Source organism: Drosophila grimshawi, unplaced genomic scaffold, assembly GCF_018153295.1.
Source record: "Drosophila grimshawi isolate 15287-2541.00 unplaced genomic scaffold, ASM1815329v1 contig_44, whole genome shotgun sequence".
NCBI classification, from domain to species: Eukaryota; Metazoa; Arthropoda; class Insecta; order Diptera; family Drosophilidae; genus Drosophila; species Drosophila grimshawi.
In genome coordinates this window covers 2,128,573-2,142,480 of record NW_025063240.1, presented here as the reverse complement: position 1 = coordinate 2,142,480, position 13,908 = coordinate 2,128,573, and the positions used below count along the sequence as shown (strand labels likewise).

Below are 13,908 nucleotides of genomic sequence, written 5' to 3'. Positions count from 1 at the left end.
GCATTGCCCACGCCCTTTTCTAACAGAATCAGAGACGAAATCAGAATATAAGCAAACGAGTGCTTTTTACCTTGCTCTTCTCATTATGGCCGTGTTCTTAGAGACAAAAACCAAACAACAAAAAAAAAAAAACGATGGCAGGGCTAAAAAGAAACTAAGACAAATAAAAAAAATATTTATATGTATAGCTGGCCCACCCCTTTGAAATGACGCGCGATGCATCAATCAAAATCAAATCGCTTTATAGCCTTAATTACACTTAAGCAGCCATAAAAGTCGGTTAACAGTTGGTGCACAATTTCTCATTGCAAGTTGCATTAGTTGGTCAGCAGCGTGCACGAGAAAGAAGAGGGTGGAGGACATTGAGAGTGGGCTAAGCGCATTTGGATTTTCATTTTGATTTTGATTTCGAATTCGTTTTCGCTTTCCGAGACGCTATTTAACGACGTTATCAGAGCTAGGAAAAGCTCAAAATGAAAAGCGCGTGTCTGTGAAATATTAACCAAGCAATTGCAATTGCACTTGTTGTTGTTGTTTTGTTTTGTTTATTGTTATTGTTGAAACAATTTGTAATGAAAAGTGAAGTGTGGCTAGTCGGTGATCGCCAAGTTGCGAAAGTGTGTCCAAAACTAAATTATGGCCTGAGCTGCTTCTCTTCAATCGTGAAAAATGTGCACTTCACTTGAAATCAAAGTGCTGCAAAAATGTTAACGAAAATCATCAAAACATCATCGCCATTCAAAATCCAGTTTAAAAAGTAAAAATAATACATATCTTATGACTTGTGAATGACTTAAAAGAAAAACGTGTGTTGTGCAGGCTTGTTGTTCTACGGCAAATATAAACAAGAGTGATTCAATAACGTTGCTTTGTGAACAACCTATATGCACTTGAAGGCAATTAACGCTTAACCGGTTTTTATCTTATCAAAGCTTAAACAACTCGAAGTTGAAGCCACTTTCAATGAAGGGCAATGCGGCCTACGGCCCAACGATAAGCTAATGAGTTAACTGTAAACCTACTAATCGCATATACAAACATAACAAATCTACAAAAACAAAACAAAAATAAATAAAACCAAGAAGCAATCTTCATATGGATGATGAATACTATGAATATTTTCCCTATGACCGCCGTCATTTGAGAAAAATGTGCGTATACCCAACGATTTTTGGTTGCCTGCTTGTTGTCTTGTCGTTTGTTAATTGCTGTTGCACCTAATTGTCATGTATATAGCATTATTAAGTGTTAAATGTATTAATTCTTAAGAAAGAAACCCACAATGGCACACGCCCACAGACAACACCCACACAACAATAAGCACTTTCGCCTCTGCAACCAATCGGCAAACAATGTGACTCAGCTTTATTTTCAATATATACCTGGAGCCTACCTACATAATATGTGTATATGTATACATATGTACATATTTCTTTAGAAATCGCACAATCGCAACACTGTCTTGACCCGCTCATTTTGTTGACTCTTATTGCCATAAAATGTTTTCAAATTCAATTGATTTATTACCTATCGCATTAAGTGAAGTATGACCCAATCTTGTCGGTCGTGCATAAAACTAAACAATGGATATTTATAGGTAGGGTAAGGGAAGCGCAGAGAATAATAATAAAAATAAATGTTTCATATTTTTACTACTTTTTCATTCAATTAATTAAAATAATAAAAATAAATGTTTAATATTTTGTGCAGTTTACTACTTTTTAGTACAACTAAAGTCGTATTTGAGTTGTTTTTATATAATAAATTGCCATGGTAATTTATGCATTTATTCAATTGATAGTGCAAATAAATTATATCAAATTAAAAGGAAGTAATTGGCTTAGAATATAATATATTTATCGCCTATTTTATTATTCAATTTATTTGTTTAAAATATATTTGTAGTTTATTATTTAGATATTTAGCGACTTGGCTTGGAGCCAGCCAAATACCAATTCATAAATAAATAATTTTAAACAAATAAATTATTGGCAGTCCTAAATTATTTATTTATTTTCCTGCAGTTTCTTAATGGTATTTAGCTTATATTTTTCTACCAATCAATTGGTTATTTGCGCATCATCAAGTTTATTAGGGTTCAGGCAACTACCAAACAGCTATCCACATATCCATATGCTATACATAACAATATTCTGTCTTTCTATTTTCTGACACAAAGTCGAATTTTGAATTTGATCATCAACTAGCTTATTAATACATTTATTTTTTATTTTTTTATTGGATACATAATTGAAGAATATGGAAAGAGGTCACCAAACACAACGCTATTTATCTGCTAGTCATTTAATTTTCCATCCATAAATTTATCTCATTATTTAGTATCTGTATCCATTTTTGCTTTCTGGTTCGCATCCATTATGATTCTCGTAGAAAACCTCTTGCATTGTGCCACAAGGTATTCCTAAATCATTGCTGTGACCAAGCCAAATGCGTCATGTGCGTCATTTTAACAGCAAACTGTTAATTAAAACCTTGTTTCAGTCAGTTGACAAGGGGTCGCATTTCACAAAAACCTTTCGTTGCCTCTAGTTCCCTACTCGCTTCTCTGTGTACATGTGCTTGTATTATAACCTGTTTGCCGCACTTGTTATTACCTGTTGCCCCGTGCAAATCAAGTAAAAGTTCAAGCAGTCAAAATGTGCGACCAACAGACGAAAGTTTTAACGATTCGGCTAAACAACGAATACTTCTTCTTCAGCTATAAAGCTTATTGAGTTTATTGAGCGAAGGGAGGGGAAAAGGTAGCAGAGGAGTCAGGTAGGGACAAACAAAATTAAATAATCAGCTAAAGTCGCGAGTTTCTTGAACTGCGTTGCGGTTGTCTGCTTAAAATTCAAAGCAGACAATGGAACTTTTACAGAGCTGCCTGCTTATTTTATAGCAGATATTTCATTTAATATCTTACGACGAGTATGAATGAGCGTATATATATAGATATATATATATGTATATAGCTATACCTTATATTTATCACCTTGACGCTGCTGCTGCCCATCCCCAAGTCAATCAATCAACTAGCGAATTATGCAAAGCCAGACACCTGACTAACTGTCGAATGTGGGCTTTGAGTGGCTGCCACAACCCGTGGTAGATTGACCCACATTCACTCTAATAACATTTGCCACTCAGCAAATGCCAAATCGGAAGTTTTTATAATCCAAAATAGGTGCAAAGTCGTTCGTAATGAAGAAACGCCTCAATGCCTCAAGTGCTACAGTTTCTGTTACTTTTTGGCTGCAATCCGTGGTTGCAGTAACTGCGATGATTGCCAAAGGATGGGCAGTCTAACTACACCGTTCAAGTCTTGAGAAGTAGTTCATTAAATTGCCTGGGAAACTTGGCTATTTTAATGGCATTATGGCATCTTTAATACCCGTTTTTTGTTTAAATAATAAGTAATAAGTAAGTTGGAAAGCGCATTTTACTGCGCTCATTGTTGTCTTTTCTTTGCATTTCAAATGTTAACTGGAGAAGTCAGTTTACATTAAAAGCTTTCACATTTTGAAGGCGTGGTTCTCCCTAAGCCAGAAGAAATGTTAGTATAATTAATGCCCTCAGCCATATCCTTAATCAACTGCAAGAGAGTGAAGAAATCGGTTAGCGAAATTTGTACTATTTTGTATTTTGTCTCTCGTCTGAGTCTCTTGATCTTTAGATTCTTAAATCTTGATTTATTTTCTTTATTGTCTCAGATTTATTTATTTGATAAGGTCACACAAAGATTTCAAACAATAGTTGTTTTAGTTGAATGCACTAAGACAAACCGTTTAGCGAAATTTATTTACTTATTTTCATTTTTTATTCTGTCTCTCGACTCATCTTTCAAATGGCTTTTGATTTATTTTTTTTTTATTATGTTACCAAAGATTGCAGACAATAGTTTTAGTTTTAGCTTTACAAAAGCTTATTTTTAAGCAATTTATTACAATTCTATTCTATTATATTTCAACGGAGCAATGAACTAACTTTATTATAAAATATTCTATGCATATTTAAATAGAAGTTTTCGTTATGCCATCAAACCAACAAAATAAAAATTCTAAATTTATATAAGCCTTATCTCAAAATATATTTAAATCATTTACAAATTAACTGTTGTATGTACATCCTACCCTCTGCCCCATGCTCTCTGCCCTCCCATTGCCCTTCATATTTAATACAAACAAAATTCTCAGCTGCAAGCCATGCGGAACACAACGAGGAAAAGCGGAAAAAGCGGCGCTATTCGCAATCAGAATATATATATATATATATTTATATTTGTGTGGCATGAGCAAGTCTGAGGAGTGAGGAGGTAAGCTTCAACAGGTGTGTGGCATGTGTCTAACAAGTTGACAGTTCGTCATTGTGTCGCTCTGCGTGAATTCTCTTATGTAATCATTTTTGACGAGTTCCAAAAATGTTTTGAGGACAGCAATTTTATGAGGTTATAGATGTGGAATAATCTAGGCAGAAAGGAATATGGTTTGTTTACCAGCAATAATATATTTTACTAATCAGTTTGCTCCTCTGTATTTGATGTGGTTGTTTTTTTGTATGTGGCTACAGGAAATTTTATTAACACTGATAGGTTGATTTAGATACAAGGCCATAAGGATAATAGGATTAGGATAGGAAGGCTATAAGGATTAATAATATTTAATATAATAAATAATTTTTATAATTTAATAATAACATTTTGGCTATAATTAGAAAATAAACGTTTACCACGTTCGATTTACTAATAATAGTTTCTAGTTATTTGGTCTCTAAAACAACCAATCAGTATTCATTGTATTTTCTTAGATTCACATCCAAAGCAATATTTTCTCTTGAGCCCCATTCAAAGTAACCGGATATTAAACTGAATATGTTTGGCATTTTTTGCCAATTTTTAAAGTTAATATAATTCGTTTTGCTTATACATATATGAGGGCATATGTTGTTTTCATAAGTTGAAACCGCAGACAAAGAGACAAAGAGACTTATGAGGGTAAATTTGCTTAATTCGAAACATAAAAAGCCGCTTCCATTTACCTAACCTAACCTTACCCAACCTGATGTTTCACTTACTTAAAGACAATCAAACTTGGGGGTGTTCCAAACTTTTTTGTTTTGTTTTTTTGTTTTTTATTGAGGAATCAAGGTTACCTACTTTGCTGCACAGCTGCCCAAATATTATCGCACACTTGAAATGATTCCGAATCGCACTCAAACAAAATGCTGAAAATATAATAATAATAATAACAGTAATAAAACAGCAAATGCGACCTTAATCATATTTTATTTAAACCGTTTTTTAAGCTTTGTTGCTGTTGAGTTTTTGTATTTTTTTTTGTTTTTGTTGATTACATGTCATTACCTTGATCGTTTTTATAATTAACTGTCAGTTCAGTTTATATATTTATATACATATATTTTTTAAAACTTGCTTTGAAGCGAATTAGATGATTTTTATTTGCATGGCTGCTGCAAGTTTTGAGTATCTAAATTATGGTAGACATTTTGGCAACACATTTGTTGCAGCTGCTTCAAGTTGCATGTGTTGCAGTAGCCTTATGACAACATGCAACATTCTAATGCCACAAAAACGTTGATTTACACCTGCAGCTGCCACATTTGACTATAATTTCTGTTGCGACTTAATGCCAATTTCAATTTGCATCAATAAAAAAATCCACTGAACCAAAACTCAAAGCCAACCGCACAGCTTTAATGTGTTTTTGATTTAGCTTGAGAGTTGACTGTTGTTTTTAATATACCCTGCTGTGGCAAATGTGTCATGGTTGAATTATAATAAATTTCAATAAAGTCCATAGAAATTGTAAAATAAATATAACCTAATTATATATTTATTTTTATTTTTAAGCAGAGGTTTCGATATCAAACATTCTAAGTAATTGTACAGATTAATATTAAGTTATAAAAATATTCAAATATATTGTATATTTCTTCTTTGGGGTTACTTCCTTAAATGGTTTGCCCTTCAAGCTTAAAATATTGAAAATATTTTTAAAATCATTCAATCCGCTTGTTGACTTCATGTGCATACTTTCAAAGCTCTCAATTTGAAAGGGTATCTAATTTCCGCATACTCGAAATCCTTTTTCCACGCCAGTTTTTTTCCACGGTTTATACTGAAATTTGCTGTTAAAATTGCGCAACTTTGTAGTATTTTAAAATTGTTGGTCTACCCAAAAACACTTTGGATAATTTTCCCCATGCCAATTTTGCGCATACAAATTACTGCTAACACATACTTGTATCTCTCTTTTTTATTACTTGTCATTTTTTTATTGGCACGCAACTTGTGGGATCTTTATGTAACCGAATCAATCTTGTATTTGGGTGGCTTAGAAAACACTTTGCCAATTTACATTGCAAATTTGGTTTGGGTTTGAAGTTGTTGCTGCTCTTGCGTTTTATGGCCTCGGTTAAAATAGCTCATAAACCAGATGAGACAGTTTTTATTTCTAGCGCAACTGCAAAGTGGGTTAATGAGTTCAGTTTTCTAAGGGGGCTGCTGCAGTACACTTCGCGCAGTCGAGGCTGAGACCAAGCCCCATAAAAACAGATCAACTTAATATGTGTCTTGTTTTCTGTATTTGCTATGTATTTTATTTTTAAATGTTGTTGTTTTAGTTTCGGCACACAGCTTGCCTTCAATTTCTTACTACTCGTAATTCAATTAGACTGGAAAGCTGGCTAAAAACCGCTTGAGGTTTGCTTATCAACAAATTCACGAGCGTAAAAGCAAAAAAAGTTTCCATGTGCTGTCAGTTTCAGCAAACCGCAAAACAAATCTGCAGTTTTTGCAATTGAAACAGTTTTAGAGTCGTTGGTTAGCATTAACTTTTCCTGTGGCCTTCGAAAGCAAACACATTTCATTTACATTATTTATTATCTTTTTAGAACTGTTTTCATCAAATATGTACATTTTCTAAAGATAATACAAAATATGAATTATTTTTTTAAAGCGATTTTTCTAACAGTTTCCATAAAATATGTAAATTGTCTCAAACTTCTTCTGTTTTATATTAGGACTTATATTTCAAAAGAAATTGAAAAATGTTTTCGCTTTTAAGCAATTAGCTGCACCCATTTTACACTTGACAAGTTTTCCACATGCACCTGCAAATGCAAAATATTTCCACATTTGACACATTTTCTCTAAATGCACTTTACACATTTTCCATTTTCTGTGTTTATTTGTTTTTGTTTTTTTTTTTTGTCCACTGTTACAACTTAATTTTAGTTATTTTCGTCGCAATTATTTCGTCTTTGACGTTTGTTTGCTTTTCTTGTTGCTGCTGTTACAGTTTCTTGGCTGCATTTTCTTTCCATTGTTGTTTTGTTGTTTTTGTTGTTGTCGTTGTCTTTTTACCTGTTTCTCTTCGACGTTGTATTTTGTTGGCGTCAATCTTTTATGTGGGTGGCCATTGTTTTCCTATTTGGTTGTCGTTGTTGTTGTTTAGTTTTCCTTTTCTTTATCACGTGTTTGATTTTTTTTGTGTGGCCGCGTTCGTTTCTTTGGCTATTTATTCAATGCCAGATAGTTTTATTGCATATTCTTCAAAGTGCAATCAATTAGAGCCTTAAGTGCACTTGCTAATTAAAATATAATTAGATTAAACTTTCATTGGTTTGGCATTTATTTAAATCAACACATTTTACGTTTTAATACTAAATTTCTAAAATGTTCTCAATTTTGTTTTCAGTTCCGGCCGCAGGCAAATAAGTTCCAATGCCTTAGCCAGGTAAGTGTTGATATTACATATTATAATAATCTATGCCTCACAATTAATTAAAGAATGGAAGTACACAATAAATTTAATTAACGTATACAAAATAAGCATTGAATTCGCTATTAACGCACACAGTTTGACAGCAACAATATTACAGTCACAGTTTGGCGGCCAGAGAGCGAAATGTATTTGTCAGTGTCTTGGCTAAACACAGTTAGGTACGCACTGCTTTTTACAGTTTAAGATCCGTTGTGTTACGGTTTGTGGCCGCACTAAGCGTTGCACTCCAAAGCTCCGGCATAGCGAAGCTCCATTGCCTTAGTGCGGACACAAACCACATTTGCTTCCACATATTCACAATAGCAAAAGTAAGAGTAAAAATGTTAGTTCAAAATTTTTGATTTTATTCATATTTTAGAAGCTGTAAAAATACATTGAATTTGAATTCAAATTGTGACTTACGCGTTTCAATTTAATTGCAGCCAACTCTACAGATCATCGAGTTTCAACTCATCAGGTCGTAGCTCCAACTGTGATACAACTGAAGATATGTACAGCGATATAAGCTTGGATAATCGTCATGATTACGATTATAGGGTAAGTCCAAAAATTTATTGTTTGCTACAATAATAAAAAAAATCAAACTATTTGAGTTTTATGAAAAGGGTATTATTGATGTGAAAATATGTTGATATATAAATACGTACAAGTCACTTAAGTATTTATGAAACTTTCGTTTCGTAAATCAACCTTTGAATTCTTTTGCAATTTTGTTGCACAGACCGTTACAAAGAGAGTTAAATCCGTTCCACACAACTCTCAAAATGTGCAACATCACAAATCCCCAACAATCTCTCTCTCTCTCTCTCTGTTTCCTCTCATGATGTGGCACTATCTTTGGGGGGCTTCGGTGACTTTTAATGTCTCTTTGAAATCGATCGCTGATCGGTTTTGCACAACGAAACCCTCGCTGACACGCTGATTTTGCACTTGACCAGCGATGACAAAACCGTTGACATATTGGCAGTAGTTTTGGCTATTCATTGATGCCATATTCCAATTCAGTCGACGTCGTGTCGCATCGTTTCATGTCTTTTTCCCAGTTAACGTGTAGCTGGAAAAGTGACTTTGACTGCCACTTTTCACTTGAATTCGCCCGCTACAAATTCACAAACGTGTTTTCCCTTGTCTTTGATTGTTTTAGCTGCCAGACAGGTGAAATTTTTTTTATATATACATATATATATTTTTTTTTTTGGCTTTTGTCTGCCTTTTGCTGCTTGTTGTTATATAAAGTGATGCAGCTAAATTGCCCTCGACTGGAAAAGAGATTCAGAGTGAGTGCAACGTTGCCTCAAGGTCATTGAAATTGACTCGAAATCGCATTTGGCCATTTTGTGAAATTTTGTATTAATACTATGTGCTCGATGTACTTGCCAATTTGGTAGACCGTTGGCCAGTCGGTTGGGCATAGTGCCAATGAGGTCGGCAGCACTTTGCCAACCTTTTTACTTCACTCCATTACTGGCTGCATCTGAGTTTCCTCTTCCGGCACTGAACATCTTAAAATTAGTTGCCTATTCATTGAACGATCAATTTTCTGTATTCACAGATTATTTACTGATTCGTTGTTCGTGCTGGGAGCTTTGCTCAAGGATCAATAGCCAATCCTTTAAATATTCGAATTGTAATCTATCAGTTTATATTGACTATCAATTTATGCTGTTGCAATTTTATTTGATGCTTTAAAATATATTTTCTAAATTTATGTGTTTGCTTAGTTAAACATTTTTAACTACAAAAAAAATTGCCCGATTTTTTGTTTTATACTCTGAACACTTTAAAAATGGATAAAATGGATAAAATAAGTTGTGCAAAAGTATGTTAAGAATATCTACAACCTGATATACATATAATAAATTAAATCGTGTATATTATAAATATTCCTGATCTTCATCTGTGTGTAAGAATAAGCCAATCTCCAACAGCTACAGCTTAAATTGATAAAACAACAATAATTGTCTGTATGCAAATACTTGCACATAATGGTTCCAGGGTATCTCGAAGTCGAACTCTGTCGACTGGAACTTTCTTTTTGGTATTATTATTTATTTATGATAACATTTCATAGTGATCTGTCTTGGTAATATAACATGCAAATGTTAATCACAATTGGTTAACATGTATCGGTTATTGTTAGTACGCCACAGCTGCTAAATATATATTTAGGGTTGTCTGTTAATGGGTTTTACAGTGTTTAGCTATTTATGTTAGCAATACTGTAATTTCATAACTGAAATAAGTCAAGTCAGTCAAGTAACACTCATCAATTTACAACTCGCAGCAACTTTAGCACTACAAATTAGTAATTATTTAAGCTTTGCTCACAAAAATTAAATATAAGCCATAACATTTTTATCATTTTTATCTGAAATCAGTTGTGCTAATTGGTTACATATATTTAAGTCAAACAGTCAATTTATTCATATCTACTTCCCAATATGTGTGCTATTAGAGAGTCAATAATTTATGCATTTTAAATACTTATTGATTCCGTAGAATTAACTAACAGTTAAATTTGGTTGACTCTGGTTCGCAGTGCTCAACAGGTGTATACAATTAATTAATACAAAAGACATAATCAACTCGCTGAGTTACCAAAAATAAATATAATTCATCAGAAATGCACTTCAGATATATCCGGCAGAGTCGCTTAATTTGTTGAGCATGGGGCAAAGAGTAAAAATATTAATTCTTTTGCTATGCAAATCGTTGAGTTGGTTAAACGACAGGTGTAAATTGCAAATTGTTTTTACCTGTCGCTTGGCTGACGGCTGATGGCTGCTGCTGTTGCTCGTAATTATTTGTAAATTTACCAAACGCAAACAAACGGAGTAAAGACAAAAGCAATAACAACAAAGTAACGATATAACCAGAGACCAGAGACTGTGAATGGAAAATGAAAGGTGTGCACCACATGAAATGAAAAGAAGACGAATTCCGAACGAGACCTGAAGTGTCTCGAACGCAGGAAAAAACAAAAGCCAAGAGAGAAAATGGCAAAAATTTTGCAGAAAAATATCACGTACAAATCATTTGAAGACCTTTGATTGTTCTTTTATGCAACAGGCCAAACGGGAAACGGAAACGCCGCAGCAGGCATTCAACAGGAGCTAAGGGGGTGGGACGAGGTGGGGTGCGGTGCGATGTGGTGTGGAGTCGGGGGAAACAGCAGATCATTTGCAATGCGAAATGGACGCCATTGAAGGGCGTCGTTGATTGTTGTGTGAAACTTGGCGTTGCATACAAAATGAGCGAAAAGGTATTAATTGATAGAAAAATAAAGAAATTCACAACAACAATTGACAGCGCAGCAAATGAGAGGAAACCAGTTGAAATTTAATTGCAACGAAAATGGGAACAATGTGTCTATGACAAGAACTAGGTCGACACTCTAAACTAAACTAGAAACTAGAAATTCTCAAATTATCTTCACATTTGCCACTAACCCTTCATAGCGAAGACACAAACCATAAACAATAGAGCAACAGATGCATTCAATTTCTAGTCCAGAAGCCTTGTTGGATTGGCGTGCAACTAACAGTTTGTTAAGCACAAATCATTCAGAGATATCTTCGAGCTCGCAGAATATATTTATTCATTTTTATTTTATTTTATTTATTTATTTATTTAACGTGGACTAAAAAAAAAAAGAGAAGAAAAATAAATATTTCGTTTTCAAATATAACTTAAGCAATCTCAAATAGTACTTAATTAATAATGAACTTCATTTCACAAGGGCATTTCCCATCTGCTCTTTCTTTTCAAAAATCGAATATGGCTTATCATAAATATGCGTCTTACATTTCCGATTATATCATTTCCCTGATGGATTTGCTGTAATAAAGTCTTAATTGTCACTTGTCCGACTGGCATGTGAAATCTTTTGAAAAGCGTAACATTTTTATCTTATCGACAGATTGTGAATTTAAATTAGATTATTAGTTAATCTGGAATACTTAATAACTGAAGGCACTTTATTCGATTTGGCTGTGGCAACTTGAAGATGAGTGAAGTGTCGTCATCGGTTGCAACAAGACAACGAGGCATACTCCACTTAAATGCCAAAAAGATCTCTTGACAATTGAACAAATTGCAATTGCCATTGTTTGCTGCTGCTTCATCTTGTATTTTACATACTCGAATGCCTACAACAGTTATAATTGCATAAGTGCGTCCCCACTCACACACACACACATACACACACACACATACACACACGCAGACTTAGGCAGACACAGAAGAGTGTGACATAGATTGCCATCTGGCGACGGGTCTTTGAAAGAGTTGTGGGAGCAGATCTTGCAGATACTCGAGTCACAGTTGATTTAGGAGCCAGCGGGAAAGCGAGGGGAGCCTTATGCAATTGGACATGTTATAAAAGCCACTTGTTTAGCTTCTTCCGCATTTGATAAACAACAAGAGACCCAAACACATTCACAACCCCAAACCCAAACCCAACTGACCTTAGCTAATTAAATGGTTGCTTCCACACACCTTTCTGGTGTTCTTTTGTTTGCTTCACTTTTTCGTTTCGTGCTTTGCTTTTCACTTTTCACTTGCTGCGACAGGCCAAACAGAGCATTGACAATTAGCCAGAAGAGGCGTTAAAGCCAACAAAATAAGAAAAAAGGGTCAAAAACTGTTGTCCATTCCCATGGAAACCTTTGACCACTTTGTGATCGGGTTCGGTTCGCTGCTGTTGGGCACTGGGCCAAGGTGAAATGTGTGAAAAGTTTTCATTTTAGAGCTTCTGTTTTACGGTGTTTTATGACCTTTTGAAAGTCTTATAGTGTGAGTACCAAAACAGAAAATCGAAAGAATCATTAGAAAAATGGAAAGAATATACAATTGAATTCGACGAATAAATGGCCAATGAGAATTGAAAATGCTCTGCCTGGTTTGATTCTTATTAATTTTGACAGTCCCAAAAAAAGGGGGCAGAGAAAATTAATATCGATTCTTTAAGATTGATTATACCTTATAATCTGTGTAGAAAAATAGTCTTTTTTTTTAGTAAAGTATGTTGTGTGTGAAAAAAGCATTTTTCACCTGCCACCATGTCTTGAGTAATCCCCTTTAACCTAAAACAAAGCATCGAGCGATACATTTACTAAAAGGTTTTGTTGTTATAATAGGACAACAACAAATTGCTTGGTCTTCCATCATATCGATTAAACAATTTTCTGGCACCTGCCCACACAACCCACATATCTCAGACACACTCGTCGCACACACTCAAAGTCGGCACAACATAAAGAGCATAAGGCAAAAGTGAGAAACACAAATGTGAGATAGACAAAAAAAAACCAAAACAGTAAAATCATAAACGAAAATCGATTTTTAACCCAAATTAAACGTTGACCCAAAAAAGCGGAAACACTGAGAAACTGAGAAACCCACGCGATGTAAAACGCAACGAATTCAAGCATAAAATGTTGCAATTATTGTAATTAATGTAAATGCGATCAGAACAAAAGGTATTATCATAGAACGGCTTACAGATATTTAAGAAACGTTTAAGTTAAATGCGGAAAATTGTTGTAGGGAACACAAAACAGAAAAATCCATAACTGCATATCCAACACAAATGTGTCTTTGTGACAGGTTGTCTGACTGTCTTAACAAATCGAATATTAGAGTTAGAAGCACTATGAAAATATATTTCATTCGATTATATCCGCAGTCTGCAAAAAAATTATAGATTTGCATTTTATAAGTTTGTTATTGCTAAATTATTAATTATATTATAATTATATAATTAATTGTCAGAATAGTTGTGGTAGCTATAATGTTAATTAATTACCATTTATGCATTGAATTAAAATTATAAACAAAATTGATTTTGATTCAACTTGCAAAATACTTATTCAATATTTTGTTTATCAAATTGTAAAAAAAATAAATACAATTATTTGGAATACTATATTTAATATAATAATATAATATTTATGGACATAATCAATCGATTTTTTGCCCTTAGTTTACTTTGATAAGTTTGGAGTTTTCCATGTCACCCCAAGATCTCAATCATTTTTTGTTGACTTTGCCTTGTGAGACACGTACATGGATATATTATTATTACATATATTAAATACTAATC

At 33.8% G+C, this 13,908-nt stretch overlaps 1 protein-coding gene across 7 annotated transcripts in view; it reads left to right on the top strand.

Moving 5' to 3' along the window:
• Positions 1 to 13,908, top strand: part of LOC6558055 (rab11 family-interacting protein 4B) — a 53,483-nt gene that overhangs the window by 20,716 nt on the left and 18,859 nt on the right. For 5 of the 7 annotated variants that reach the window (XM_032743430.2, XM_032743427.2, XM_043215673.1 and 2 more), the window contains 2 exons: positions 7,719 to 7,757; positions 8,228 to 8,342. In XM_032743430.2, coding sequence (XP_032599321.1) covers positions 7,719 to 7,757; positions 8,228 to 8,342 — 154 coding nt within the window. Of the gene's footprint in view, positions 1 to 432; positions 1,152 to 7,718; positions 7,758 to 8,227; positions 8,343 to 13,908 lie in introns of all 7 variants that reach the window. The other 2 variants (XM_032743433.2, XM_043215674.1) reach the window with 2 other exon arrangements.